The sequence below is a fragment of the Micropterus dolomieu genome, linkage group LG21, assembly GCF_021292245.1.
Source record: "Micropterus dolomieu isolate WLL.071019.BEF.003 ecotype Adirondacks linkage group LG21, ASM2129224v1, whole genome shotgun sequence".
NCBI classification, from domain to species: Eukaryota; Metazoa; Chordata; class Actinopteri; order Centrarchiformes; family Centrarchidae; genus Micropterus; species Micropterus dolomieu.
In genome coordinates this window covers 10,044,635-10,070,682 of record NC_060170.1, presented here as the reverse complement: position 1 = coordinate 10,070,682, position 26,048 = coordinate 10,044,635, and the positions used below count along the sequence as shown (strand labels likewise).

At 39.7% G+C, this 26,048-nt stretch overlaps 2 protein-coding genes across 4 annotated transcripts; both read right to left on the bottom strand.

Moving 5' to 3' along the window:
• Window positions 1-2,315: 2,315 nt before the first annotated feature.
• dmrt2a (doublesex and mab-3 related transcription factor 2a) lies at window positions 2,316-11,962 on the bottom strand. Of its 2 annotated transcripts, none has more exons than XM_046034229.1 (4): window positions 7,608-11,962; window positions 6,457-6,896; window positions 4,093-4,195; window positions 2,316-3,677 (listed from the first exon to the last, which is right to left on the bottom strand). In XM_046034229.1, the coding sequence occupies exons 2-4, from the start codon at window positions 6,826-6,828 to the stop codon at window positions 2,584-2,586; spliced, it is 1,569 nt and encodes a 522-aa protein (XP_045890185.1). In that variant the 5' UTR covers window positions 6,829-6,896; window positions 7,608-11,962; the 3' UTR covers window positions 2,316-2,583. The 2 variants fall into 2 exon arrangements, with proteins under 2 accessions (XP_045890185.1, XP_045890184.1); XM_046034228.1 differs by having other exon boundaries at window positions 6,457-6,873; window positions 7,608-11,961.
• A 3,657-nt stretch (window positions 11,963-15,619) lies between these two features.
• dmrt3a (doublesex and mab-3 related transcription factor 3a) lies at window positions 15,620-25,725 on the bottom strand. 2 transcript variants are annotated; one of them, XM_046034232.1, is made up of 2 exons: window positions 18,663-25,725; window positions 15,620-16,919 (listed from the first exon to the last, which is right to left on the bottom strand). In XM_046034232.1, the coding sequence occupies exons 1-2, from the start codon at window positions 19,087-19,089 to the stop codon at window positions 15,895-15,897; spliced, it is 1,452 nt and encodes a 483-aa protein (XP_045890188.1). In that variant the 5' UTR covers window positions 19,090-25,725; the 3' UTR covers window positions 15,620-15,894. The 2 variants fall into 2 exon arrangements, with proteins under 2 accessions (XP_045890188.1, XP_045890186.1); XM_046034230.1 differs by having other exon boundaries at window positions 15,620-16,916; window positions 18,690-25,725.
• Window positions 25,726-26,048: the final 323 nt, after the last annotated feature.

Here is a 26,048-nt window from a genome sequence, read left to right as displayed (position 1 = left end):
ACAAATCATGGCTGTAATGGCTGGAATAGAGTTGTGTGGCGGGGTGTGGGACACTTTGTTTGTTTCCCATTTACAGAGCCATGGATGTGTACAAACGGCGGATTTAAATTCAGCACACACACACTGGACCAACAGGAGATATTTGCTGAATTTGACAAAAAGACGTGTAATGGATTAGAATCGCTTATCCCCCCTTTCTGAGTACTTCTTCCACATCTGGTGGAAAGTGTGTGTCATTTATAATCTGTTAACATTTAGTCTCCCCCCTTTACCCTTTAAATAAGTTCAGGATAGGACAAATCATCTGTTATATGTCAATTTTTCATACATGCTGTATGATGTTTACACAATATATATTCAGACCCAGTTAGACAGAGCCAGAATAGCTGTTTCCCCTGTCTTTCAGTCTTCGTGCAAGCTAATAGGCTGCTGGTGGTAGTTTTATATTTACTCTAGGCTACTGGACAGTCATGAGAATGGTATTTATTTTCTCAACTAACTCTGCAAACAATTTCTTTTAAAAAATAAACATTTTTATACACACATACTGTATATGTTATATACATTAAAATAAAATGGAAAAATTCAGGTGGCGCACTATGTATTTTTCTTCGCGTCTAAGATCAAACCAACCAGATTGCACGTATTTTTCTCTTTCTGTCTCTTTGTCTGTCTCACACACACAAACACTGTAAAAATGTGATACCACAGACTACTTAAAATGATGTCAGTGACACAAAATGTCATCATCAGCCCACATCCAATTACCGCAGCAACAACAGGACTTTGAAATCCACACATCCACAATCTGCTCCTGACATGAAATTTCTCAGTGGGATTAAAAGTGAAGAAGAAAAAAAGCAAAGTGACTAGATAATAGAGCTTTTGTCAGAGTCGAGTGGTTTGGCTGCAGATTCACTGCGATGAAATGTGAACGTTTGTGCCAGAAAGAAGAGATTAGTGACTTTTTTTAACCTCTCGTCTTGTTCATTATTGCACGGATCATTGTTCTGCAGCTCATGTGAAACCTATGTTTGGAGCCGTCTTTCAGCATGGACACACACACACACACACACACACACACACACAGACTCGTGCTTTCATCACTTTAGAGGATATTACATTGATTTATTTATTTCCTGGAGACTTACCCTAAGACTAACCATAACCACTACTTGCACAATTCTTACCCCTAATCTTAAACCAAGCCTTGACCCTAAAATGTCATGATTTACGTTAAGGGGACTTGTCCCTAAAAGGAAAGCAAGTCCCCACAACGTGACAGTGTACAGACTTATGTCCCCACAACATATGTAATACCTACATGTCCGCACACACACGCACACATTGAGAGTCCGTAACTGGAAAGGAATGAGTGGAGAAATGCATCTTAAACGGATGAGATGATGCTGCTCACAGATTTATAGGCTTATATCATGTTTCATCTCTCGGGAGAACACAGTTAGTGCTCATCCACTCAGTCACATCCACACTTCATTTGTGTGTTTTGTGTTTATGCAAATGAACAATGTCATAAAAAAACAAAAACAATCCAGCAATGTCATGCTACTGACTCTCACTGAGGCTGAGTTCATGGCTTTAAGTCCTTTTGTTATGGAAAGTAAAATACTTGCTCTCAAATTAACGTAAAACACTTTTACATTTGATTGTATTGACTATTATTTATCAAGATATTGTGACATCATTTGATTTCCCAAAGATTTGCACAGAATCTGAAAAAAGATTTGCTTCAGAGATAACTCTTCAGAGATAATTATAATATAATAATAAACTGAGCCCCAAAGTGAAAAAATAAAAAATATGACGCAGGTATTTCTGGAGGACTTGTGACAACAAATAGCAAAACTCAACAACATTTGACCAGCATTTTTAAATTTAAATTCACTTTTTTCAATAAAGTATGCCATAATATATGCTTTTTGTATTCAGATTCTCCTTATGATAAACAGGAGGTAATGTGTCATTTAAATTGGTAATAACGGTTTTCAATTACACACTGCAAACTGAATATTTATATTTCATATAAATACATTTTATTTTACCAAAATTCACAATTTCAGAATAAGATATAAAAGGTCTACAAAGTCTCAATGCCTAATTTAACTTCTATCCTAGTTAACATTTTGAATGATAAATAGTAAACATTGGTTTGCTGGTATTTGTATGAATGTAAAAACCATAGTGTTTCATTAGTGGGTGCAGACTAACTTCTGACCTAAACAAAAACCTGTTCACAGTTAAACATGTCTCTAACTTCAGTATAAAATGAAATGCAAGACTTTTTATTGAAAGAGTTCAGTCTTATAAAGTTTATTGACATGAGGAAAACATTGGGATAATGTTTAAATACTCTACACAATAAAGTTATTAAACATGCACATGTAAAGTATAATATACTGTACATAAATATTACATTGGGAAAAAAATAATCTCTAGCTGGTCTAATTTCTGATGTAGTGTCTGTGTGTTTAAGATTTAGTTTGACCCCAAAACTCCAACTTGAGACGCCCTCTAACTGAGACAAACCTGACGTTTATAGTGCAAGAAAAGACTTAATGGGAATTAATGGAATGCTCGACTCATGGCAGGTGTGGGTCTCTTCAGTATGGCTTCCACAGAGAAGGACAAAGACTCACTGGACGCCATCTTGGTCCCCACAGGCTTGGACGGAAAGTCTTTGGCGTACCGGTCAGTGATTTTGACGGTCTGAATGTCTATAGCCGAGCTTTCCCTAAACTTGCGGGCGGCCTCCTCTAAGAGCTCTTTGCAGTATGGAGCCCTATGCTCCGGCCCGGCCTCGCCGCTGTTTTTTTCACTCAGCGAGTGCTGAATGAGAGAGTGAAAGGAGTTGAGTTTCATGGAAAGCTTAGTGCTGTCTTTGCTCAGCTTGTTCAGGACTTGGCTGGAGTGTTGGGAATGAGAGTTGTTGTGGAAGGATTGTCCAAAGCTCCTCTTAGGGGGAGAAAAGGCTGAGCACTCCCTCTGTCCTCCCCGGGAGACACCCGGAGGTTTGGGATCAGCCCGTTGAGGGTCTGATGAGTCCTGCAGTGCAGCGGCTCGGGATCCTTCTAGTTTAGCCGCCGTCTCCTGCTCTGGCGGCTGGCTCTCGGCAGGCATCACCTTGGGCTCCCACACAGCACCTGGCTTCATGTTCTGCACCGCCGTGGCGTTGAACAGGCACTGCTGGTACAGCAGAGCGTCACCCAGGTTGGCTGCACCGCGGGGCCACATCATGAAGCTGCCTCGTGATGGCTGCAGCGGGTAATGGCGATAGGTGGTGGCCACGCTGACGTTGGAGGAGATGAGCTCGACGTTGGCTGAGCCGGCGGGATACTGCATGGACAGATCCAGGCAGTTAGGACCGAGGAAGTTGCATAGCTCTTTGGGCTGCGGCTCAGCCTGAGTCGCGGGTGAGTAGGCCGTCTTGTAAGAGTTATATTCAGCGGCGTGGTGGACCATGTTGTTAGGGAAGAGGAGTGAAGCCGTGGCCGCCTGGCTGTTCTCCAGCAGCTCTCGTTCTTTGTACTCCCGCTCCAGCATGATGGTTTCCAGCTCCTTGTCGGCGAAGGCCCTTCTCTTCCTCATGCGATCGCTCAGTGGCGGGGGAAGAGACGGGTTGGACGCCAGGAATGGATCAGACTGCACCGGACAGTATCCTGTCATCAAAAGAACCCCCATTTAATTCAAAGTTTATGGCAGCCAATGTGTTTTGGATTATAGCTGATGTCAAGCATGCATGCAGAAACTTTCACAACACTGACAAACATGCAAACTGCAACAAAGGAGAGTTTCCAATCTAAACAGAAATCATACTCAATAATTAAATCATCTTGGTGTGACAGTGCTGGAGATGATAATTAGTGAAATGATTGCATGCCAGCAAGTTAAAAAATCCTTATAAGTGTTTTGGTGTTGTTAATGGAAAAAATATAGAAATCCAAGACAAGCTACAGGAGAAACTGAGGCTTTATCAGAGTTAAACAGGGACCGACGATGAGCCAAGAAACACGAAAAAAAAATCAGAATCATCTAATGCAAAAGGAATAAAATATGTTGCTTTTCTCTTGTTACCTTCGAGGATGCTTTTGGCGAGCATGGTGGACGGTCGAATATGCCGCTGATAAATCGTCCTCCTCTCAGCTGGAATTTGTTTCCCAGAAATTCCTTTCTTATCCTGATAAATTGAAAAAACAAAAAAATGACTAAAGAGGTGCTTTCAAGATGTTTTTATAGATCCTTTAAAAGTACATGATTTGTCACAGCTAAAGTCACATGTGTTTTGATAATATAATCCAACATCTTATTAATAACCTACTTAAAATATGGTTCATAATACTGTTTTTCTTACAGATATAAACAGTTAGCCTTTAAATAGGTTAAAGCTATAAATCACTATGGTTAGCAATTGAATGTAAGATGTAGGCCTACCAATTTCCCTAAAGTTAAGGATAAATAATATGTAAATACATTGATTGTTTTTGCATTTTAATGATACAAAAAGAGAGAGAAATTACAAACAATTTTCAACTGTTTTACAACTAAACCTGATTGCATTACTGTGTAATAAAAGTTAATAAAATACTGTGTAATAAACATTTCATCTTGACAAGCACACACAACAAATGACACACCCTGCGCACACACACACACAAACAGAAAAGCGTCCATCTGGTATCATCATTTAAAATACCACAACTGATGTGGTTCATTACTTTCCTGCAGCAGACATTCTCAAATATTTGAATGTCAACGCAGTCAAAACACAACATCTGAGGCCCACAGACACCAAATAGTTTTGCTTTGAGGAAATCATGGGAGATTTGTGTTGTTAAAGTAAAGATGGAAATGTAAAACTGTCTACAGTATGTTGGGGAAAGAGTACGACAGCGAGAGAAACTATGATCAGAACATTTCTTTTAATAGTCGCTAATTAAGCTGCGTCAATACGCTTTTATTTCTATATGATAATGATTGTTAATTTAGTGGGACAACATTAAGAACCCCTCAAGTATCTTGAGACACCACTACCACTGATGTTCAGTCAATCTAAGAGATATATAAGTAGTGCACGTTAAATAACTATATTAATTGCCAAACACTGACCCTTAATCTAGTCAAACTAAACTTATATTGATACTATATCTAAACATGCATCCAAAATTGGAAGTTTAAGATTGTTTGGAAAAACAAAACAGTATTTTTTTAAACAGCTATAATGCTTGACTTTAAATCCGCACAGACTCTGAGGTGGCGAACGTGTAATTCTAGTGCAGTCGAAAAACAAATGCCACTGAGTGAAACTAAAATCACATGGTACTATTTGTTTACATTTGACGCCATGCAACATATCTCATTAAGGATCTTCCAGCTGTGTTTTTCTGTTTGATAATTCATGTTCACTTAACTCATAATTGATAATCAGGGTCATAATATCAGCTCAGGCTCTTTCATTTCTTCACCTGGATTATTTACTTAAATACACCAGTTCAAGAAACCAGAATTATATTTATGTTGATAGGCTATATATATATATATGTATGTGTGTGTGTGTGTGTGTGTGTGTGTGTGTGTGTGTAAATATAGGCTATCAGGAAAAAAGGTTTCTCTTTTCTATCTTATTATGGTCATAAATTGTGCCCTTGATGTTGAAGCCCAAATAACTAAAAAGAGCAATTAAATATGGAGTCAAGGCCAAACAGCTTAATTATGAAGATTATTTTAGGCAAATTACCTAATTCTCACTGAAGCAGTCTGTAGTAAGAGTGACCTTAAATAAAGTCACATTTTCACAGCAATCCAAAGGCCACAGTTCATTGTAAGGCCGGGAAATTACAGTAACTATCAAACTCTCCAAATGCTGTTGGAAATACCATAATCATGAGTGGGCCACACATACATATGCAATAAATAATGATAATATTTATTAAAAGATGAGTGTGTTTAAATTGAATTTACTGTATGTTTTAAAAACATCTTTACATGTTTAACATTATCCCCTCTAGCTGAGAAGTAACAGTAGGCATTTGATGCAGTGTGTATAGAAAGCAGTTATTGAGCCATTGAATTCACAGAGTAAATTAAACTGATTTATGAGAAGCAAGATCAACATCTCCTGGAAATCCCTACAGCAAATAAAGGCAGCTAGAGAGGCTTGAGGGAATACACTTGGATGCTTGAGTGCACTTGACTGGATTTGATGTTTTAATAGTGTGTTATTTTAGCATAGCCTAATCAGTAGCTTACACAAAGGACAGCGGTATTGTCTGAGTTGAATATAAGCACTTGGGTTCATCAAAACTTTAACCTCTGGTAGGCCTAGTTTATGTACAGTTGAAAGCAGCGCTATATAACCAGCCCATGGACACACGGGTACAGGCAACACATTCACCCGCACACACACTCACACGTCCCTGTCCACACGCACTAGCGGCCTACCTCCGTGGCTTGCTGCCTCCTCAGGGCCACCTGCGCCGCCATCACACGCTGTCTCTCCACCACCAGCAGGCAGTTGGCACACTGGCAGTCCCTCCAGCGGCAGAAGCGCTTGTGTCCCTTCAGGCAGGACACTACGCCGTGGTTGCGGCAGCGAGCGCACTTCGGCGTCCGGCTCAGCTTCCTCTGGTCCCCCGGACACATGCCGCTGGGGCCCGGCTTGTCGTCGCCTTTGCTGCCGTCTCCGTCGTCCTCGGAGGCGGCGGCGCCGAGCGGTGCCGAGCCGGGGCGGCTGGAGGAGTCCGCCAGGTCATCGCTCTCCGTCTCCAGACTTTCCACGTCGATTTCAAAGTCGCAACAGGCGTTGTCTGACATGTCTGCCCGAGTCCCCCGCCGACTGTCTCTATAGCCAGTTTATGTCTGGAGACAAGAATTATTTAGACCTGTGAATAGGCAAAATTATCATCTCCTTACAAAATACTATAGCCAATTTTATAGCCCACTCTAAAGAATATTGCTTCCACCTTGGAAAACTAAACAGTTTTAATTAGCCTATAGGCCTATCATCTAAGGCAGATTTTTTTTGCCTCTGATATTAACTAAATTTCTTCACACAGAAAGGGGAAATTTTCATGTAGGGGCCTAGCCTACAAAAACAACAACAAATGAATGGCTTTTTTTTTTATTGATCTGCTAAAAATCGGCTGAAAACAAATCTTCCTTAAAATCTAGAATGCGCACAGGAGAATAAGTTTTACTCAGTCCGTCTGTCATTACAATGTAGGCTACCATCGATATGGACCTACATGACTGCTGCAGTTTATTGGCCTATCGAAGATATTAAACTTTATTTTGTAGCCTACAACTTTTAGAAAAACGGAGTAAAGAAATATGAAAATATATTATTAGAAGCGTAAAATAAATCACGTAAGGAGACCATTATTAGTATGATTTATTACGTTAATAGTCTAACCCTACTTCTCGGTCATCGCTCCTCTCTGCATGTGCCCAAAAATATAGTCGGTTAAGTTGTTGGCAATCCATTGTTTTTTTTCATGTAGTGATTTGGTAAAACCCCACAGAGTTTAGTAGGCTATACTGTATTAAATATTCTCCAGTTCGCTAACCAACCAGGAACAAAAATAATAGTTTACCTCCAGAGGTTGATTCAGCCGTCCAGGGTTTAACAGCACTGAGCTCGTAGTTAGGACTGTGATGAATCACGCACAGACAAACACACAGTCCGGGTTTCAGAATAGGCTTGTAATTAGCTGTTAATTGAGTGGATAAATGAGTGTCACGCGCTGAACAGATCCAAGTTTCCTCTGAAGAAAACACGCAGAGCGCCACTCCTATGAACCGCTTCAGTCTGTGCTCTCTGCCCACTGATTGGCTGCTTCTAAACACGCACAGACCAATAGAGAGCAGCTATTGACGCGGGGTGGGCGGGGGCAACATTAATTTTCCTAAACAGTTAACAGTAATTTCATTAGGCTTAACTTTCCTTAGTAACGAATTTAATTTTCAGAAGGGTAATAGATTCTGGAGCTACAAAACAGTAGGCTATAAAAAGTAGGCCTACTGGCTACTGTCGTTTTGCTTCCTGATTTAATGAAGATATTACAGCCCCCATATATTTAGCTAATCATCTAAATCTAAGCTGGCTTGAAGTGACCGTTCTCTGCATGCCATCAGTGGCTCCTTTGTCTTTTTTATGGATGTGTAGGCCTATAGCCTAATGGATGTCATATATTTTTTAGTTTACCACCGGAGAGAAATCGTTTTTCCTAAATTAGGCCTATTACTTTTTTGATAGGTTAAGTAGGGCGCTGTTGCTTAATTCTAATTTGCTACTGAACAACCAGTTTATAAACGAATTATTGATCAACAATGAGCAGAGTCTATATCGCAACAACACCTTATTGCCGTTTTAAAGATGACATCCGGCCTGATCTTTCAATGGAAAAAACACACATATATATTGACCTTTTCATATTAATTTTTCATGCATTCCACAATCCAAAATAGCCTGTTTATTTTTAATCCAATGGTCACACAGGAATTAATTTAAAATTTGTTGACAATGTTAGCCTAATTGGAGGGCCTTTTGATAATAAGCATATTACAGTGGCAATAAATCCTGCATAAAATGTTGGATTTCTATAGGTAGCCTGTATTTACAAAGATCACAGGTTAAACTGCCTTGCGACAGAGACAGGTGATGAATGTGTCCTGCAGGTTGTTACAGTCTGTCCTCCTGCCAGAAGTAACTGATGATGATTACAATGTTTTCACAACAACCACACCTGGAAAAAAAAAAAACACCATGTCAGCATGCAGAGACCTATACACAACAGTGAAGTAAAACACAACCTAAAATACACCCAGCTTTTAACCTTTAACTGATCCTAAACGTTATAACACAGAGAAACTTTAACCTACTCCTAGGTTATTAATTCTAAATAGGCTACCCTGTTAGGCCCCACCTTGTCCCTTATCTTAATACATTAAATCTTATTTATAGCTCATAATAGCTCAACATAAACCCAATAAAAAATGCCATGTGCGGATATTTGATCAATCTAAGAATAAAAGCACAAGAAAACATTCATATTTTTAAACCTTTGTTTTCACTTTATCTGCATAACCTACACTAAGTGGCCATGTCTGCTCTCTCATTGTCCTCCCTAGTGTACTTATAAGTAGGCCTAACTTTATCAGAAAAATATTGTGATAAAAGTTAAATAAAAGTCGGATTAAATTCGATATGGTCGAGTTTATCCAAGGAAATATGTGACTTGTTCCGGTAAAACAGCCTACATCGCTGCCTCTGACTGATGACTTGTGAGTTTAAAAGAGGAATGTGACTTTCTATGTTTGGCTCTTTGTTTGCAGCTTGAAAGCTTGACTCTAAAAAGAAAAGGAGACATCTTAGCATTTACCCAGTGCCAACTGACTTCCGTAGGAACTGACAAAAGGACATTGTACAGGCATCCACCTATGGTAGCTGAAAATAGCATGTTTGCTTAAACCTTTTGTCTGTTTAGCTATAGCTTACTTGTTGTCTAATGTGAAATTAATGAACAAAGCGACAGTAAAATGAGGATGTAGCTTGGCTTGTCAGTAATTTGTTTCAGACCTTTAAAGTTAAAGAACAATCTTAATTTTACAACAAGACAGCTGTCCATAGAAATAGATTAAAATAAAATAAAAATTAGGCTATAAGATACTTTAGGGCCTGTGTGGCATTTTAAAACTGAGTAATGCCTTTTATTTTCTTCATTTCATATCTTATAGCCTACTTAGGCCTATTTCATATCAAAAACGAAACAAATTCATGCTGCAATTATAATATCCTATTAGCCTTTCCTGTTATGCGGTATCTTCATCAATTATGGCTTTATCATTCATTTTATAATGTCTCTAATATTCATTTTAGGACATTTTTAGTGAGGCTCTTATAAATCTCTTGTTGTGTCCGGAGATGTGTGGGTTTTCTTTCTTTGTAGCCTATAATTGGCTATCATAACTAATTAGTTAGCTTGGTTAAGCTTGCTAAAACACACTGACATCTTTTAGCTAACAAACTGCGTCATGTCTTTTTATCTCCGATTCCATAATTTAAATTATGTCGCCTAAATCTATATTATGTGCCTTTTTCTATTATTATAAATTATTCTAGCTCAGGAGTTCAAGAAACCACTTTAAAGAAACTGAGCAACACCAGCTTTTGTCTTCCTCTTCCTTTTTTCCTCCACTGCCTCTTAACGGCTCCTCCATGTGTTGGAGGTGAAGACGTCAGGCCTGCAGGTGCAGCTTTATTTGCCACTTCGTCTTAATTTATTGCGGAGGTTACGACCGGCCACCCCGGGCTGCCGTTTCCACATCAAGAATGCTTTGATGTCGAGAGCAGGCTGGACGGTGGGACAGGAGGATCCGCACGGAGCAGGACCCTCCAGGTGAAACGTGTTGGCTGTGTCCGCTCGCTCATTCTGTGTGGGGAGGAGCGGCCTACTGAGGTCCTTGAATGGGCTTCCAGGGGTATGTCAGAGGGAGTAGAAGAGGCTCAAGGGGGCTTTTAGGTGGTTATGAATGTTTAAAGTGGTTCCAAGGGTCCTTGAAGAGAATCAGTGTATTCCTACAAGAGTTCCAGGTCCCTATTAAGAGGGCAGTAAATCCTTGAGGAATTCAGGAAGAGTTCCAGTCGATCCTTAAATGGATGCCAGGCATTATTCAGGGTATCTGCGCGGGTCTGGAGTTTCTTGAGGTGGTTCCAGGTATCCTTGAAGAGGTCTCCGGTGGTATTGGGAAGTCTTTACATGGGTCAGGAGGTCCTTCACGGGTTTCCAGGGATCCTTGAGAAGTTAAAGGGGATCCTTGAAATAATTCCAAATCCAGGTAGTTTTAAAGGGTCTCTGAAATGGTCTGATGATCCTTGTGTAGTTTCCAGGAATCCTTGAACAGGTTTCAGGCATTATTGAAGGAATTTTAGTGGGGTTTCCAGTGGTACTGGGATCTTTTAGAAGTTTGGGGGGTCCTTAAAGGGATTCCAGGCATTTTCAAGGGTCTTTGCAATGGTCTGGGGATCTCTCAGTGTTGCATGGATCACAAGGAGTTCCTTGAAAGGATTGGAGGCAATATTGAAGGGATTTCAAGGGTTGCTGCAGGAGTTTGGGGATCTTTTTGGCGTTTTCACTGTCCTTGAGGAAGGTTCAGGGATCCTTGAATGAATTCCAGTTCCAGATCCAGGCACCCTTAAAGGAATTCCAGGCATTTTAAATTGAGTTCCAGGGGTCTTTGAGGCTCCCCAGTGATCCTTGAGGAGTTTGCAGGAAATCTTTAAGGTGTTCCAGGTGTTACTAAAAGACTTTCATGAACTGTGAAGGATCATCACAGCATTTTCTGAATTTATAGTGATCTTGTGGTATTTATTGCACGCTAATATTCTCATTGTGACTTTTTAAATCTGCTTCATGTAGTTTGTTTTACAGCTCCACTCTTCCACTTGTATTTCTAAAACAATAGTGTCTCTGTCTAAGATGTCGTGTCACCACCTCTTTATCTTAGTGTTTATTTAAGGTGTTGTCTGTGGAAATTACTCAGTAGGCTTTAACTGATGTTCATCCCTTTTACTGGGCACAACCTGGAGAAAGACACAGACACATAATGACACTTTCTCACACGCTGTCCAGTTTACTTTTGGGGTTGATTGAAACAACAGCATCTTGTTGGAAGTGTCCCGCTGTGCAGGCTGTAAAGTGTAACAGGAGCTGCGTATAGCCAGAAGAGCAGAGTGGGATCACTGGGGATCCTGTTATGTTAATTAGCCTCTGATGGACTGACAACACATGCAGCTGAATACAAAAACAGGCGGGACGACATTTGTCTCTGTCTGACACCTCGACCTGGCTCATGTGCAACAAACAGGAGGACGTGTCCTTAAGCTGCAGACAGTGGAGGAGAAAGAATTCAGATAGTACTAATACTCTACAAGCAGAAGTCCTGCACTGAAAATGTAAAAGTATATCAGGAAAATCTACTTAGGAGTATTAAAAGTAAAAGCACTCTGATCTCACACAGAAAATTGTGTGACTGTTATAGTATTATATATTATATTATATACTGATGCATTAATGTAAAAGCAGGATTTTACTGTTGCAGAAGCTAAATATTTTCCTTTTAATCTGCTTATGATTTTTTCTAGTAATCAATTCGATTGATTGGTGGTTTGTAAAATTTCTGAAAATAGTGACTTTGACAATGTTTGCAGAACCAATAATCCAAATTTCAAAATAATTAGAAGGAAAAGCAGCAAATATTTACATCTGCAAAGCTGGAATCACTTTACCGATTATCAAAATGGCTGCCATTAATTTTCTGTCAATCAATTCATCTTTTCAGTTGTACTTGTGTGTATAGTTACAGTAGCAGTTCATTTTATAATAAAGCATCATATTTTATAAGCTCTCCATTTGTTTTATGTGCAAAAATCGTAATCTGCAACGTAATTAGTATCTAAAGCTGTAAGATAAAATGTAGCAAAAGTACATTTTGCTCTGATTATAGTGGAGTATAATTTTGTATAAAGTTGCATAAAATGGAAATACTCAAGCAAAGAACAAGCACCTTAACTTTGTACTAAAGTACAATACTTGAGGAAATGAACTACATGTGTCTGTCTGACTAAAACTAAAGCTGCTCACTCAACTTCACATCTAGGATTTGTTGTAATGTCTGTTCAGTTTTTCATCCATTAATAAGCTGTGTGGTAAATAGGAATGTGTGTCATTAGGGCAGTTTGATCAGACATTTTATATATGAAACTAAATTCAACAATCCCTCTGGAAAACCTGAAAATCCTCCACAAACTCCTAATGATTCTCTCTGCAACTAATGCATTTTATAAAAGCTAATGAATAAACTGAATCTAGAAATTCAACATGTTCTCATTCCTAAACGACAACTTAGGTCGATTGTCAATTGTCCCACAACAACGTATGTGCTTAGGAAAGAACAACAACATATTGGTCACATTCTGCTGATCATGTTAGTTCATGTTTTTGAATGTTTTTAATATAACACACTGTACCTTTAAAACTACTTAGCATGACATCCGCATCCAAACTTCATTTATTATGGATTATGGACAGCAGCTCTACATAATTTGCATACAATTATCCATGATTGTTAAAGCAGACAGCAAAAAGAAGGTAAATGTGACTTAAAGTATTGAGGATGAGCGGGGCAGACCACCAGCCATATTCCTTATTCCAACAAATATATTATTCATTCATCTTGCAATGTACAAATCATTCCTCAATCTCAGTAGGAAGGAAGGAAGGAAGGAGAATGAGCTCTGTGAAGTAAACGTGATGTGGATGAATTTCACCACTAGATGGCAGCATTGGAAAGGTTTACACCAAAGGAGAAACCAGGAAACAGGAGAACAGATGAGGAAATACTCAATACTCATCTAAAGATGTTGTGAAGGGTAAACTGAAATATCTGTTTCTGTATTCTTTATGTGTAACAATTAGTTAAATTAAAATAGTAAATGTATTAGACTCTAAATAAGACTAATTTAAAGTTAGTGCTTGAGTAATTGCATTTTCTGCTTCAGGCAAATATTGCACTTTGTACTCTGCTACATTTATTTGATATGTATATGTATGTATTGTTATAGATTAAGTTAATAATTAACTGATCCCGGGGGCAAATCACAAGCTGCCCAGCAGAGTAAATAAAGATGAAAAATTAAAGTAATTTTCATATTAATGCATACAAAGTATTATAATAATACAATCTACATTATTCTCAAATGGGTCATTCTGCATAGTGACTGCATTTACTTGTGCAACTTTAAGTATATGTTGGTGCCAATACTCCTGTACATAAAACTTTGAATGCAGGACTACACTAGTAGTGTAGTAAGTACAAGATCTGAATATTTCTTCCACACACAAATCAAGCCTCAAAAGTAGACTGACTGAAGAAATGTCTCATAATATTGTAATGCAAAACAAAAGCAAATCATTATTTGAAAGGAGATGGCCAGTGAGTTCACAAACTCCAGATTAATTTATTTTAATGATTACATTCTGATTGTACAAATGTGTGTTTTAGGGAAAAAAGTGAAATCGCTACAGAATTGAAATCTTTACATTGTCCGTCTATTTTTGTTGCATACGTAAGATGTAAGCCATGTTTTCAGTCCTGTTGTCAGCAAAATAGCAGACTAAAGATGCAGCCCATTTGCTTCAGCTTTTGAACACTATAAGAATCGGGATGCTGAAATATTTTCTGTTTAAATATGGTATTAAATTAAAAGTCAGCTGTGGTCTGTTTACAGCAGGGTCTTGTATCTACTTGTGTTGTAGCTATATATCAGAAGTTTAGGATTTTATGATCACTGAGCTACTTTCACCATTGCAGATCTTCAATGTGAATTTCTTTAATCTTTCAGTTTTAACCAAGATGCATACTCTTGGACTAACACCTGCACATGGTAACTCTGAATACACTGATACCGGTCCATACTATTTTCAGCATAATGAGTTTACATATATATGCCTCTTTTAAGCAGAATTGAAAACGACCGGAAACATTTTATAAGCTTAAGCTGGCCACAGTAAAAGGCCACTCGAAAATGTGCAGGTCCATCACACAGCACAATGCCACAGATGTCACGTCAAGTTTTGAGGGAGCGTGCAATTGGCATGCTGACTGCAGGAATGTCCACCAGAGCTGTTGCCCGTGAATTGAATGTTAATTTCTCTACCATAGGCCATCTCCAAAGGCATTTGACAGAAATTGGCAATACATCCAAATGGCCTCACAACCGCAGACCACATGTAACGACACCAGCCCACGACCTCCACATCCAACATCTTCACCTCCAAGATCGTCTGAGACCAGCCACCCGGACAGCTGCTGCAACAATCAGATTGCATAACCAAAGAATTTCTGCACAAACTGTCAGGAACCGTCTCATGTGAGCTCTATATGCTCGTGGACCTCATCAGGGTCTCGACCTGACTGCAACTTTGCACAGCCATTAAAGAGGAGTGGACCAACATTCCACAGGCCACAATCAACAACCGGATCAACTCTATCTGAAGGAGATGTGTTGCACTACGTGAGGCAAATCGTGGTCCCACCAGATACTGATTGGTTTCCGGAGCCCCGCCGGACCCCCCCAATACAGTGAAACTGCACATTTTCGAGTGGCCTTTTATTGTGGCCAGCCTAGGGCACACCTGTGCAATACCCATGCATCTATCTATCTATCTATCTATCGCACACACACACACACAAGTATACACACATAGCCTACATACATACACACAACAATTACTGTACTAATGTTAATTTGTTTTTATGTTTTGAAATGCATGATTATCGAACAAGACCTCCCTCAGTTAAACTTACAAATACAACAGGGCTTTTTAGTCACTAAAGATCATGGTGGAGTCATGGTGGAGTTTGTTGGGTCTCTGTAAATAATATAACAAAGAGTAGCCTATGTTCTTGACCTGCTCTATAGTGCAATGAGATAACTTCTGCTTTGAATTGAGGCTCTATAAATAAAATGCATTTGAACTGAATATAAATTCAGTCTAATACCTGGAATACAATTAGTTGGTAGTCAGTAACACTAAAGACAATATTCCATTTGGGAAACTCTGATTTATTTGGCATACTCTTGACATGCATTGATGATCCTTACATTGAAAGTTTTCACAGTAATAAACATGCATACATGAAACAGAAGACAAGTTTTCAAAACAACGTGAGTCTGTTACATTCATCCGTTTTGGTCGTGTCCACGTGACATCTAGAAAGCATGATGTTAGAGGGTTAACATCACCTTATCAAAGGGTGATTGTATGACACAGTTCAATTCAAACAATCATCAGTCCATCACCAGCATCTATAGGCCTACTAGGTGGATGAGTTCAGGATGCGGGAGTCTGCGGAGTCGGAGCGTTCTTCGTACTCCTCTTCGGGGGAGTACAGGCCGGGTTTGGATCCCAGCGTGCAGCTCTCCTCTTGGATGCTGATGCGCTGCTCCTCTGAGGGTCTGGAGGAGAGGATGGGGGAGCTGCGGAACACGGACCCACCTGGGCCAGCGGGTGCTGCGGGGGAGAAAGGCGACACATACTGGGCCGCCGAGCGGAGCTGGTACTGCTGCTGCAGAGCCATGGTATTCCACAGAGTCACGTCGTTGTGCACGAAGGGGTTGGCTTGGCTGCGTGTCAGAGAGTTGCGCAACATGAGCGGGTAGCGCGTGGGCTGAGGGAAGGACGGGTGCTGCAGGGGGACACCCAGCGGGCCGGTGGACACCACGCCCGTAGCGGAATCGGATGTGAAGCGGAGGGACTCGGGGACGCGGAAAGCGGAGCCCACCGACCATTTGGCGGAGGAGGACACCGGGTGGTAGGAGCCCAGCGTGTGCTCGAACAGATGTCCGTTTGAAGGCAGCACCAGGGCGTCCGGGTGCGGGTCGGAGTGCGGGTGCGCGCTCCCATCAGGACTCCGGCTGGACAGCAGCACCTCGATGGCCCCCACTAGATCCCCCCCGCAGCCTCTGAGGATGAGCTCGAGGACAGGAGGCTTGTGAGCGGGGAAGATCTTCTTGAGAACCTCCAGCGGCGGCCTGTTGGCTCGGAGGCTAAAGGGCAGATTGATGGAGCCGGCTAGGCCTTCAATCAGCACGCTCTGCTCTGCGGGGCTGACGGGATACTTCTGAGGACTCTCGGCTTTGGACTCCTTTTCAACGCTACCGGCTTTGGGGAGGCTGTAGCGGCTCTCCTCCGTGTGGGAGGGGGTTTCTGGAGGCTCAGGGGTGTAGCAGGAGTTTGGTTTGGAGCCTTCAGGGGAGCTAACCGGGTCCTGCTCCTTCTCACTGCAGCTCCCCCCGTTCTCACCCCCTGACCCCTCATCAGGACCGTCCTCTGTCGGCTCTGCTGGACAAAGGAGCAAACAGTCAGGGAACAGGTTTGGGCAGGAATCGCAGAGGGTAAAGACAAATATTCAGCTTGCAAGAAAGACATGCACAAATCTGTCGGGGTAGCCTATTAAATGAATTAATATGACTTCAGAAACTTTTCTTTTCTGCACCTCTTCATGCAAAACCTCTGGTCCATTTAAAGCAAAGCCAATCCGCTGTAAGCTCCCCCCAAGAGGAAACGTAACATGCAATTAATCCCTTGTCAGCTTGTCTCCAACACAACGATTTATGTGGATTTACTTTCTTTTCTCGTCTCCAAAGCTGTTAACACAAAGTGCTGACTGTGTGTCAGTGAGGAATCTACCGTCGATGCCTTTTGACCACATTTTGTAAACAGATCGCTTGTTGCTCGGTAACATTTCATCTGAAGTTGACCTCCTGCAAGAAATACGGCGATTACATTCGATTGGTGCTGTCCGCCGCTGATCACTGTAATCTTTTAAACCACTCAGCTCTGTGTGGCAGGGAGAAAATGGGGCTGGTGTGTGGAGTCAGCTGATCGGTGCCTGTGTCCAAATGTTTTAGTGTCGGAAAAACAAACAAAGTGGAGTCAGGTGAATAGGATAGCGTGGAAAAACATAAATCTGCACAGTGGAAAAGGCTATTCAGTAATTAGGCTTTATACTGGTGTAAGTGCGGGAATATTGAGCAGCAGGCTACAACCTAAAACGCGATGAAATTGCCTAAACACAATTTGAAAAAAAATAAGATAGGCAACAGTTGATGTTTAAAAACATAGAGTGTTACAGCTTTCAAATGACCAGGATTTTTATTGTCTTAAATAATTTGTTTTTAAAAAGTGAGAAAATATTCCTGACATTTTCAATAAATAAATGAATAAATACAAATAATAGCCTACTACCCGTTACGTTGCAGTACTTGAATAACAGCCAGCCTAAAAATAAATGTATTAGGCTACAGATACTGCAAGAATGAATAGATGTCAACCTCTATTAACAACTCAAAATATAAATGAGGTTTGTTGCTTTTGTTAAGATAAAAACGCTTTTCAAAATAATTTGTTAACATTGCATGAAACAAATAGGCCCCTTTTTTTTTTTTACCTAGCTTATGATTATATATATATATATATATATTAAGTTTATTTTTAAGTTTTCAAACCCAACAACATTATTTTCCATTTAGACCTATTTGTTTTCATTTCTCTAAGCCTCTTGCCCTGTTGTAACATGCCTGGGTATCAATAAAGTCTTATCTCTCAGATCTCATCTTGATGATTTACAACAAATTCGTCCTTTCATATTAGCAAATGTGGCATTCCCAAATAACGCAACATGTAAAATAACAACAACAATAACAAGGAAATTATGTTTGAGTTGCTTTTCTGTAACTGAAATATTACTTTAAAATGGACACAAATGACAGCATCACTGTATTTTACTGTAAATATACCCAAATACAGATTAAACATCTAAATCCCATTTTTTAACAGAATTTTCCATTGTGTGAAAGCATAAATTCACACAATATATTGGTAAAGTAGCCCTGCGTGAATCTGGCACTTCGTGGTTCATTTAGGCGATTATTTCTATTATTAGTAGCAACCCAGCAGTAATAGTTTAAAATGACCTCTGTCATTATTTGTTTTTTCTTCTGCTAAAGAAAATCATTCCATAATGTTTCATTATTTTCATCTCATCAAATAAAATCACTTAGCCTATTTAACAGATATGTAAACATTTAAAGATCGCAGCTCTTCTCCCACCTGTGCATGTTTGTGCTCCGGCCTGCACCGCCTCTGCGCTGTTCCACCTCAGCTCCAGCTCCTCTGTCCTCGGCGGGGCTCCCTGGTTCCCCTCGCTGGCTCCGGATATACCGATACCGGGCAGCACTCTGAGTGACTCCGGGATGAGGCTCTCCAGACTCTCGTTGGCCTGCTGCCTCCGGAGCGCCACCTGCGCCGCCATGACGCGCTGCCGCTCGATGATGAGGATGCATTTCTCGCAGGTGCAGTCCTTGAAGCGGCAGTAGCGCTTGTGACCTTTGAGCCATGACAACACGCCGTGGTTGCGGCATCGCGCGCACTTAGGGGTCCTTTGGAGCGGGGCCCGGGGCTGAGACACAGGAGCCCCCATGTACAGGTAGGGGGACCCGTAGCCATTCATGATGTCAGACGCGCTGTGTTTTCCAGGACGCACAAGTTACATCTGCCGAGAGGCGAGGCGGGGCGGGAATGTTGCTGTCCGAGAGATGGAGCTGGATGAAGCTGCTCTGCCACACGCATGACAGGATGAGGATAAGAGGTGTTGGAGGATCCACCTTTCCCGCGGCTGACAGCACAGATATGCATCAGGCTGACACGCACTTATGGAGACGAGTAACCAAACGCTGTCAATCGCGTCAACGCGCCTGCACGCTGCAAAAAATGTCCATGTGAGGCGGGGGAAAATCTGCCAGAGGATCAGATAACCCCACATGTTTTCCTGTAAGGTTCACACGTTTGTAAAGTTTCCTTCAAAAATGGGAGGGACAATAACGTCAAGATCAGGGAAACACGTCTGTCAAGACCCAAGAAGAGAAACATTCTGGTTTGCAGTGGAAACATATATGATCTCCATGTAATTTCAGTGGTTTAGAGATTTTAAGATTTTGATCCTGTAGCTCAAAGGAGATTCTTCAAAGGTGATTTCAGCTTTATCAATGAGAAACTGCACCATTACCTCCAGAAACAGCTGGCCTGTAGGACATTTAATAAGACTGCAGGATGCAGGGTGCAGGAGTTCCTGCATCACACAAACATCCTTTAGAACATCACAGTGGGTTAAAAGAACAAATCCACAGGAGTCAGTGCATTGTCTGCTGGCCTATTTTAAAAGTAGCCCATATAATACAATTTCAGTTTTAACAGTTCAACACTAAATCCCAAAATAGCACCATTAATACTTGAAATAAAATCTGCAGGTTTGAAAGTCAAGGTCCAAATTCAACTATTTTACTCTGTTAATGCTAAAAATAAACAAAAATCAGTCAAAACTGGCCTGCAAACAGACAACCTGAAAAAAAACGTCCATTAACAAATGCAGGGCAGTTAAAGGACTTAATGACCGAGTCAGTGCCTTATCAGTTTTTTTTAAAATATGCAGCAGGTCATTTGAGCAGAATATCAGTAATTTGGACATCTCAGCTGTCAATGATGAGACACTTTAAATTTATGGAGGACTGAGTTTCTGCATGAAACACATGACCATTTAAACATTTTGACACATAACATTCACATTTTAAAAATGCAATATTAACATTTAAACTGAAAAGCATCATAAATAGGCTAGCCTATTTAAAAGATCTGTAAGTCCAAAAATTCAACTCTTTAATGATATCAAAAATTTGACATCTCAGCTGTCAAAATTCTGACTTCTGCTTCGGAAGTCTTTACATATACATCCCCCCAAAGGTTATTTTTTAGGAAACAACATGAGCATAACGCATTCAAAAGTCAGGACGTGGGTTGTACATTATTACCCTCCCCGTTGCCTGCAGGCCCGCAGGCTCGAAGACTGGATACGGACAAAACGCTCGTAGCTTCTCGCACCTTTTACACAATCGTACATAACTTAGATGATTAGGTCTCTACATGTATAAAAAGCCCTTTGGGAACTATGTCGAGGATGCTGATATGTCCCTTCTGCTGGACTAATAGAGGGCATTGAAACATAACACCGGACAAAGCCGGGGCCCATTTCTGACCGTAAAAAAGGTTTATTCAAGCAAATAATGGGATCCGAGGCTGCGCGGCTTACAGAGAATAAGAGCACGGTAAACTTCCCCACATGAAGCCCGTCTCCAGGGCTATTAAGCTTTTAATTGGAAAATAGCAGAGGAAATTTCAAGGTGACTATAGTGGCTTTGCAGTTTGTGCCGGCCGAGTAGATTTGTGGGAGTGGGAGGTGGCGGGTGCACGCCTACACCACAATGCATAATAAATTTATTCATGTTGTTCGTTGATAAAGAGTAAAACACAAACCGGAATAAAAGTTTATACTGCAGGGTGCATTGTAATTGGCTTTTTTTCATTTGATGCACTGCAAGTTGAAGATGCGGAAAGACTGTAAATATTTTATGCTGAAGTCCTTTGTGCATTTAATATTAAACACAAAATAGATTAATTTACAAGAAATAGCCTACATGTTCTTTATTAGATATAGTGACATTGTATGTTAGAAGGACAGTAGCCTAGGCCTGTAGGCAATTATCACATAGCCTAACTTCGACCATAAAAGGAGCACAGGTGGCTTCTATAAAATAAAAGCATAAACAGAAATATACCAGAATGAAATATACCATGGATAAAAAACAAAAACGTATAAGAAAATCTAAATGGGTTACAAAGACCGATTATAGGCCTGTCTGTATGGTGATATTTGCAGGGGTGAACTCCTGTAGTTAGCCTGCAAGCTAACCATTAGCTAACAACATTTATTCAAAAGACATATTTGTGCCATTAACTCCTGCCACAAAACTGTCAACCTGCTCTTTTGTGGAACAGTTTTTACTCTGACAAGGGAGGTTAAATAAAAGCAAATAGTGCAACACAGCTAATAAGCTACATAGGCTACTTCTATATTCTGGACTCTCCCTAAGTCCCAACAAAGGTCAACACTGCTTCAGGATAAAGACCACTGGCTAATGTCTGCATCAGCTGAGACAAATGTCAACCTCATGGTGGCGCTAAAGGAAAAATCAGGGGACCAATCAAAGTGATCATGATTCATCCTCCGGGAACCACAAATGTCTGCACTAAATTTCATATCAATCCGTCCAGTGGTTGTTAGACATTTTAATCTGGACCAAAGTCAAACACAATTTTGTTTCTTATTTATCCCTTTAATCATCTTTTTATTCCCGGGGTTGGAAGCCACGTCCTACTGATCAATTTATATGGTCATCAACACAGTCACTTATTGAATATTCTCAAGTTATTTTCCTAAATCTGACATATTGACATATCTTCAGACACTTGTTTTTTTTAATTTTTTTTTTGGTCTTTAGATTCAATCCAATTTGAAGTTCTTGGGTAATCCTACCATAAAATAGGGTCATAACTGTAACTAGGGGTTACCAACCTGCATCCTCCTCAGGGGTCATAAAATGGTTATTGGTGTAGGAAATACTATGAAACAAGATTCGGCTTTGCAAAGTCATGTGTACTTACTTATACTTATATTCTCTTATATTTGCTTTTTTTATCGTTAAATACTTAAGTTCAGTTTCAATTCTCCAGCCGTCAAAAAATTATTCAAATGAAACAATATGTGAAAGAAAAATAACCCAAAGGGACTGTGAGGAGTATGGCTGCGGGTTACACTGCAGCCTATCCAAATATTACTTTATTACTTCACATGAAGTGTAAAAAACAACATGGAAAATACTTTTGAACTACAATTGTAGTTACTGTGAAAAAAAGTTATGTTTCGACAGTTTTTTAATCACAAAACCATCAGTAATTATGGCTTTACTTTGGCCTCAAAACACAATCATGGAGTGTGATGCGCTAATGTGATCCACACAGTAATACAGGACTAACGCTTTTTCATGCTCAGGGATCTTTGAATATTGGTTGTAGCTGACACATTACTGTTTTATTTTGGCTGTGTTATGAGGCTGCTATTAACTACATAAAGTACCTCTTATGACCCGTATGTACTGTAGTTGAATGTAATGATTATAGTACAAACGTAACATGCTTATATACTGCATTTATGCCACCTGGTGATGACACGTGATCTGATGCTTTGCATGTCGTAACACTGATGTTTTGAAATTATGCTGAATTAGTTTAAATTGAGTTAACTTATGTGAAATAAGATAATGCATAAGACATCCAAGAATAGCATATAATAGCTCGTTAAGTATATAGTATTATTACATAGATTGAATGCAATGTCAAATACAAAGTGTTTTTACATCTTACACTACCAGTCCCATAGTACTGTAATCTATATATGCCATATCAGAAGCACAGAGGCACTAAACTCAGGAGTTTGTCTGATGCTCGTTACTCTTTTAGCTCAGCAGATGAAGTCAGTCATGCAGATATCTGTTCAGAGATCACATCGACTCAGAGCTGTAGACACACAGGAGGAAATGATGACAAACACTTTATGAACCTGTGGAGGTAGTTCACTCCTCTGTACACAATCCTTCACATGAGACTTCTACAGCCATTTCTCTGAGGCAAAAATAATAACATTAAGTTAAGAAAAGTTGAATCTCTAAAGTTTCTGGAAGAAAAGACAAAAGAAGCAGGTTAAATGATCAAGCATAGCTGTTTATTAAAACTCACAGTGACTGCATTATCTGGTTATACAGTAGATGAATGATTAAAGGCTGTACATCTCCGTTTTTATTAATTTATTAATTAATGTTTCACCGTATATGGCTTTATGGTTTGTCCATTAATGGCAATGCTTTATACCACTACTTTAGTCCAGACTGAACTATATCAACAACTTCGAAGAATTGTACAGATATTCATGGTCATCAGACAACTATTCCTCTCGCGCCTCCATAAGGTTGACATTTTTGACTTGTTAAGGTAACATCTCAACAACTATTGGATGAATTTGGTCCAGACTTTGGTCATGTCCCCCCACAAGATAAAAAAATTATTTTAATGGTCCCCTAGCTGCAATGATGTGTGTTGTCATGTTTCCACAACTTGTTACACTTATACTTGCGTACTTTTACTACTGCTGTAGTGTCGATTCTGAAGTTTGATTTACTACGTGTGAATTGTTAGAGCGTAACTACAAGAACATTACATTTACTCCTCTAGTTTAGAAGAGTCAAACATAAAGAGCATGTCGAGATAGAGCAGTATTGACAGTGTTTATCAATAATCTACTGTTTGTAGTTATTTTGCATCTTTCCTGCGAGTCCTGATAATAACTTTAGTATAATACTGGGGTTTTCAAAGTCTGGGACTGTGGGCCTCCCCTCAGACAAAGCTGTTAGTTTTTTGTCTTAGTTTCTCTATGGAATCATTATCATGTTATGATAATGTTATTTGATCCAAAAGAGACTCAACAATTATCTATTGTAATATTCCTGTTTGACATAACATCAGACTACAAAAGGTCTGTCCTGAAGCATTTATTAGCTTCAGACTCCGGGACAGACGGTAAACTTCCCCAAAGCTATACTGCATCTCTGAACTCTCTCTTTCACCAAATAACACACATTTAGGCTATTCTATGTGATCTCCTTTTGATGACTAATGTAATAACTAATATTTCCATTCAGGTAGCCTCCCCCGAAACTGTTTGGAGTCCCCCTGTCTGTGCCTTGATTGGCTGAAACTGTCAGATTTCACTAGATTTATGTCTTAATTATAATGAGTCTAATAGTTTTCCATGACACAAATTCAACTTATGATGTCAATAATAAGTTTGTGCAAATATTTTCACATTTCACTCACTCATCTTGGCTCTCATGTGTATATTAGCAGAGGAAACCCCTCCAGCAGGGCCCCTTCAGAGCTGGAGGAGGAGCTGACCTCTGTTGAGTGGAGTTATTATTAGGTGCTGATTGGGGGCGTTGCTGCCACTCAGACGTCCTGTCACAGAAACGCTGATTTAAGTCTCCCTGGGGAGGCGGGACACAGAGCTCATACAGAGGAATTAGCCGGACATCTGAATTAGTGAGACGTTTTTAGAAAGCCCAAAACATCAGTCAGAAACCATCAATTTAGGCTACCTTCTTACATTCTTACAGTCAAACTAAATATGGTACTGGTCTTCCAGACGGTTGTCATTACAGAGGTTGCAAATCCTCTGGTTTCTCTCCAGTCCTTTATATCTTCCGATGACCTTGGAAATTCTAGTATTATTCACAGTAAAATTGCAAATAGTCTGTCTATACTTTTGGTTTTCAAGCAGCAGATACTTTTCCACTTTTTCAACGCATGTTTAAATTCTACATACAGTACATATCACATAATGTCATACTTCTAAGCTCACTATGCATAGAATAATGTGAGAAAATATGGGCTTGAAAAAGAAAAGTAAGCAACAACATTCTTGATGAATGTTGGTTATCTTGGTTCAGGGTTTCTACAGTGTTCACCAAACTAAAATTACCTTTTTAATACCACCTATGATTCTATTTAATATTATTTTCACAGTCATACTGGTCAAAGAATGACAGGAAACCAGTAGGGAATATACTCCTAAACATAGATGGCTGGATTAACTAATTACATTTGTTTTGCATAGTATACAAATTATATTTACACATTACCTGACAACAACTGTCCGCTTTATTTTGGTTTCTTTTGGGTTATATCTGCAATTCTGTCCATGTACCTTCTCAAGAGGTCTAAAAATGTTTAAAAATTTAAATCAATTACAGAAAGGAGATTTCTCGCTTTCTCCAGACTTGTGATTACCGTGAGCCCGTAAAATGCACAGGTGAAGTTGTTTTTTTATTGATAATATCTGAACAATTTTATGACTTCTGAAGTAGCTTATACCTCTTTAAGTTACCTTAGTAACTTTCCACCACTAGCAAAAGATCCCAGAAGTTTAGGAGTTTAGACTCCACCATAATAATAAGATGGTCTTTCCTGTTGAAGCTTCTTTTTGTGATTTATTGGTAAAACTGCTGCCAGATCTTGAAACAGATTTATATTATTGTTATACTATATATATTATATTTTCTAGGGGTTGCTGCAAACTATCAGCCCCATTTGCTTTAATTGTAATTTAAATGTGTTGCCACATTTTCATTTGCTGCTATGGCATATGACATATACTTCAGTGGACAAAAGTAATATTTATATAAAAGTACTGTACTTTTACAATTTTGGAGGTACTTTGGAGTATTTCCATTTTAAAATATTTTACACCACTAAAGTGATCTGTTAGTTTGAGTTACTTTGCAGGTTAACATTTTGTCAACAACTCAATAATCTTACCAAGAAATTTGTCATAAAAGTCTTATTTTCTTAAAACAACTGAACACCTGTTGTGGCTGATTATGTACTTTTTGCTCAGATTGAAGTTTGGAAGTACAGAAGATCTAAGTTGTGTTAAATAAATAGTTTCTCTATCTCAATACATACGGTAAA

Excerpts from the sequence above, each read along its gene's own strand:
- dmrt2a (XM_046034229.1), bottom strand. The coding sequence starts at position 6,828 with ATGTCAGACAACGCCTGTTGCGACTTTGAAATCGACGTGGAAAGTCTG. Across the intron at positions 4,196-6,456 it reads GGAGGCAGCAAGCCACGGAG|GATAAGAAAGGAATTTCTGG; the intron begins GTAGGCCGCTAG and ends TCAATTTATCAG. Across the intron at positions 3,678-4,092 it reads CGCCAAAAGCATCCTCGAAG|GATACTGTCCGGTGCAGTCT; the intron begins GTAACAAGAGAA and ends TTTTGATGACAG.
- dmrt3a (XM_046034232.1), bottom strand. The coding sequence starts at position 19,089 with ATGAATGGCTACGGGTCCCCCTACCTGTACATGGGGGCTCCTGTGTCT. Across the intron at positions 16,920-18,662 it reads AAGAGCTGCGATCTTTAAAT|CAGAGCCGACAGAGGACGGT; the intron begins GTTTACATATCT and ends TCCTTTGTCCAG.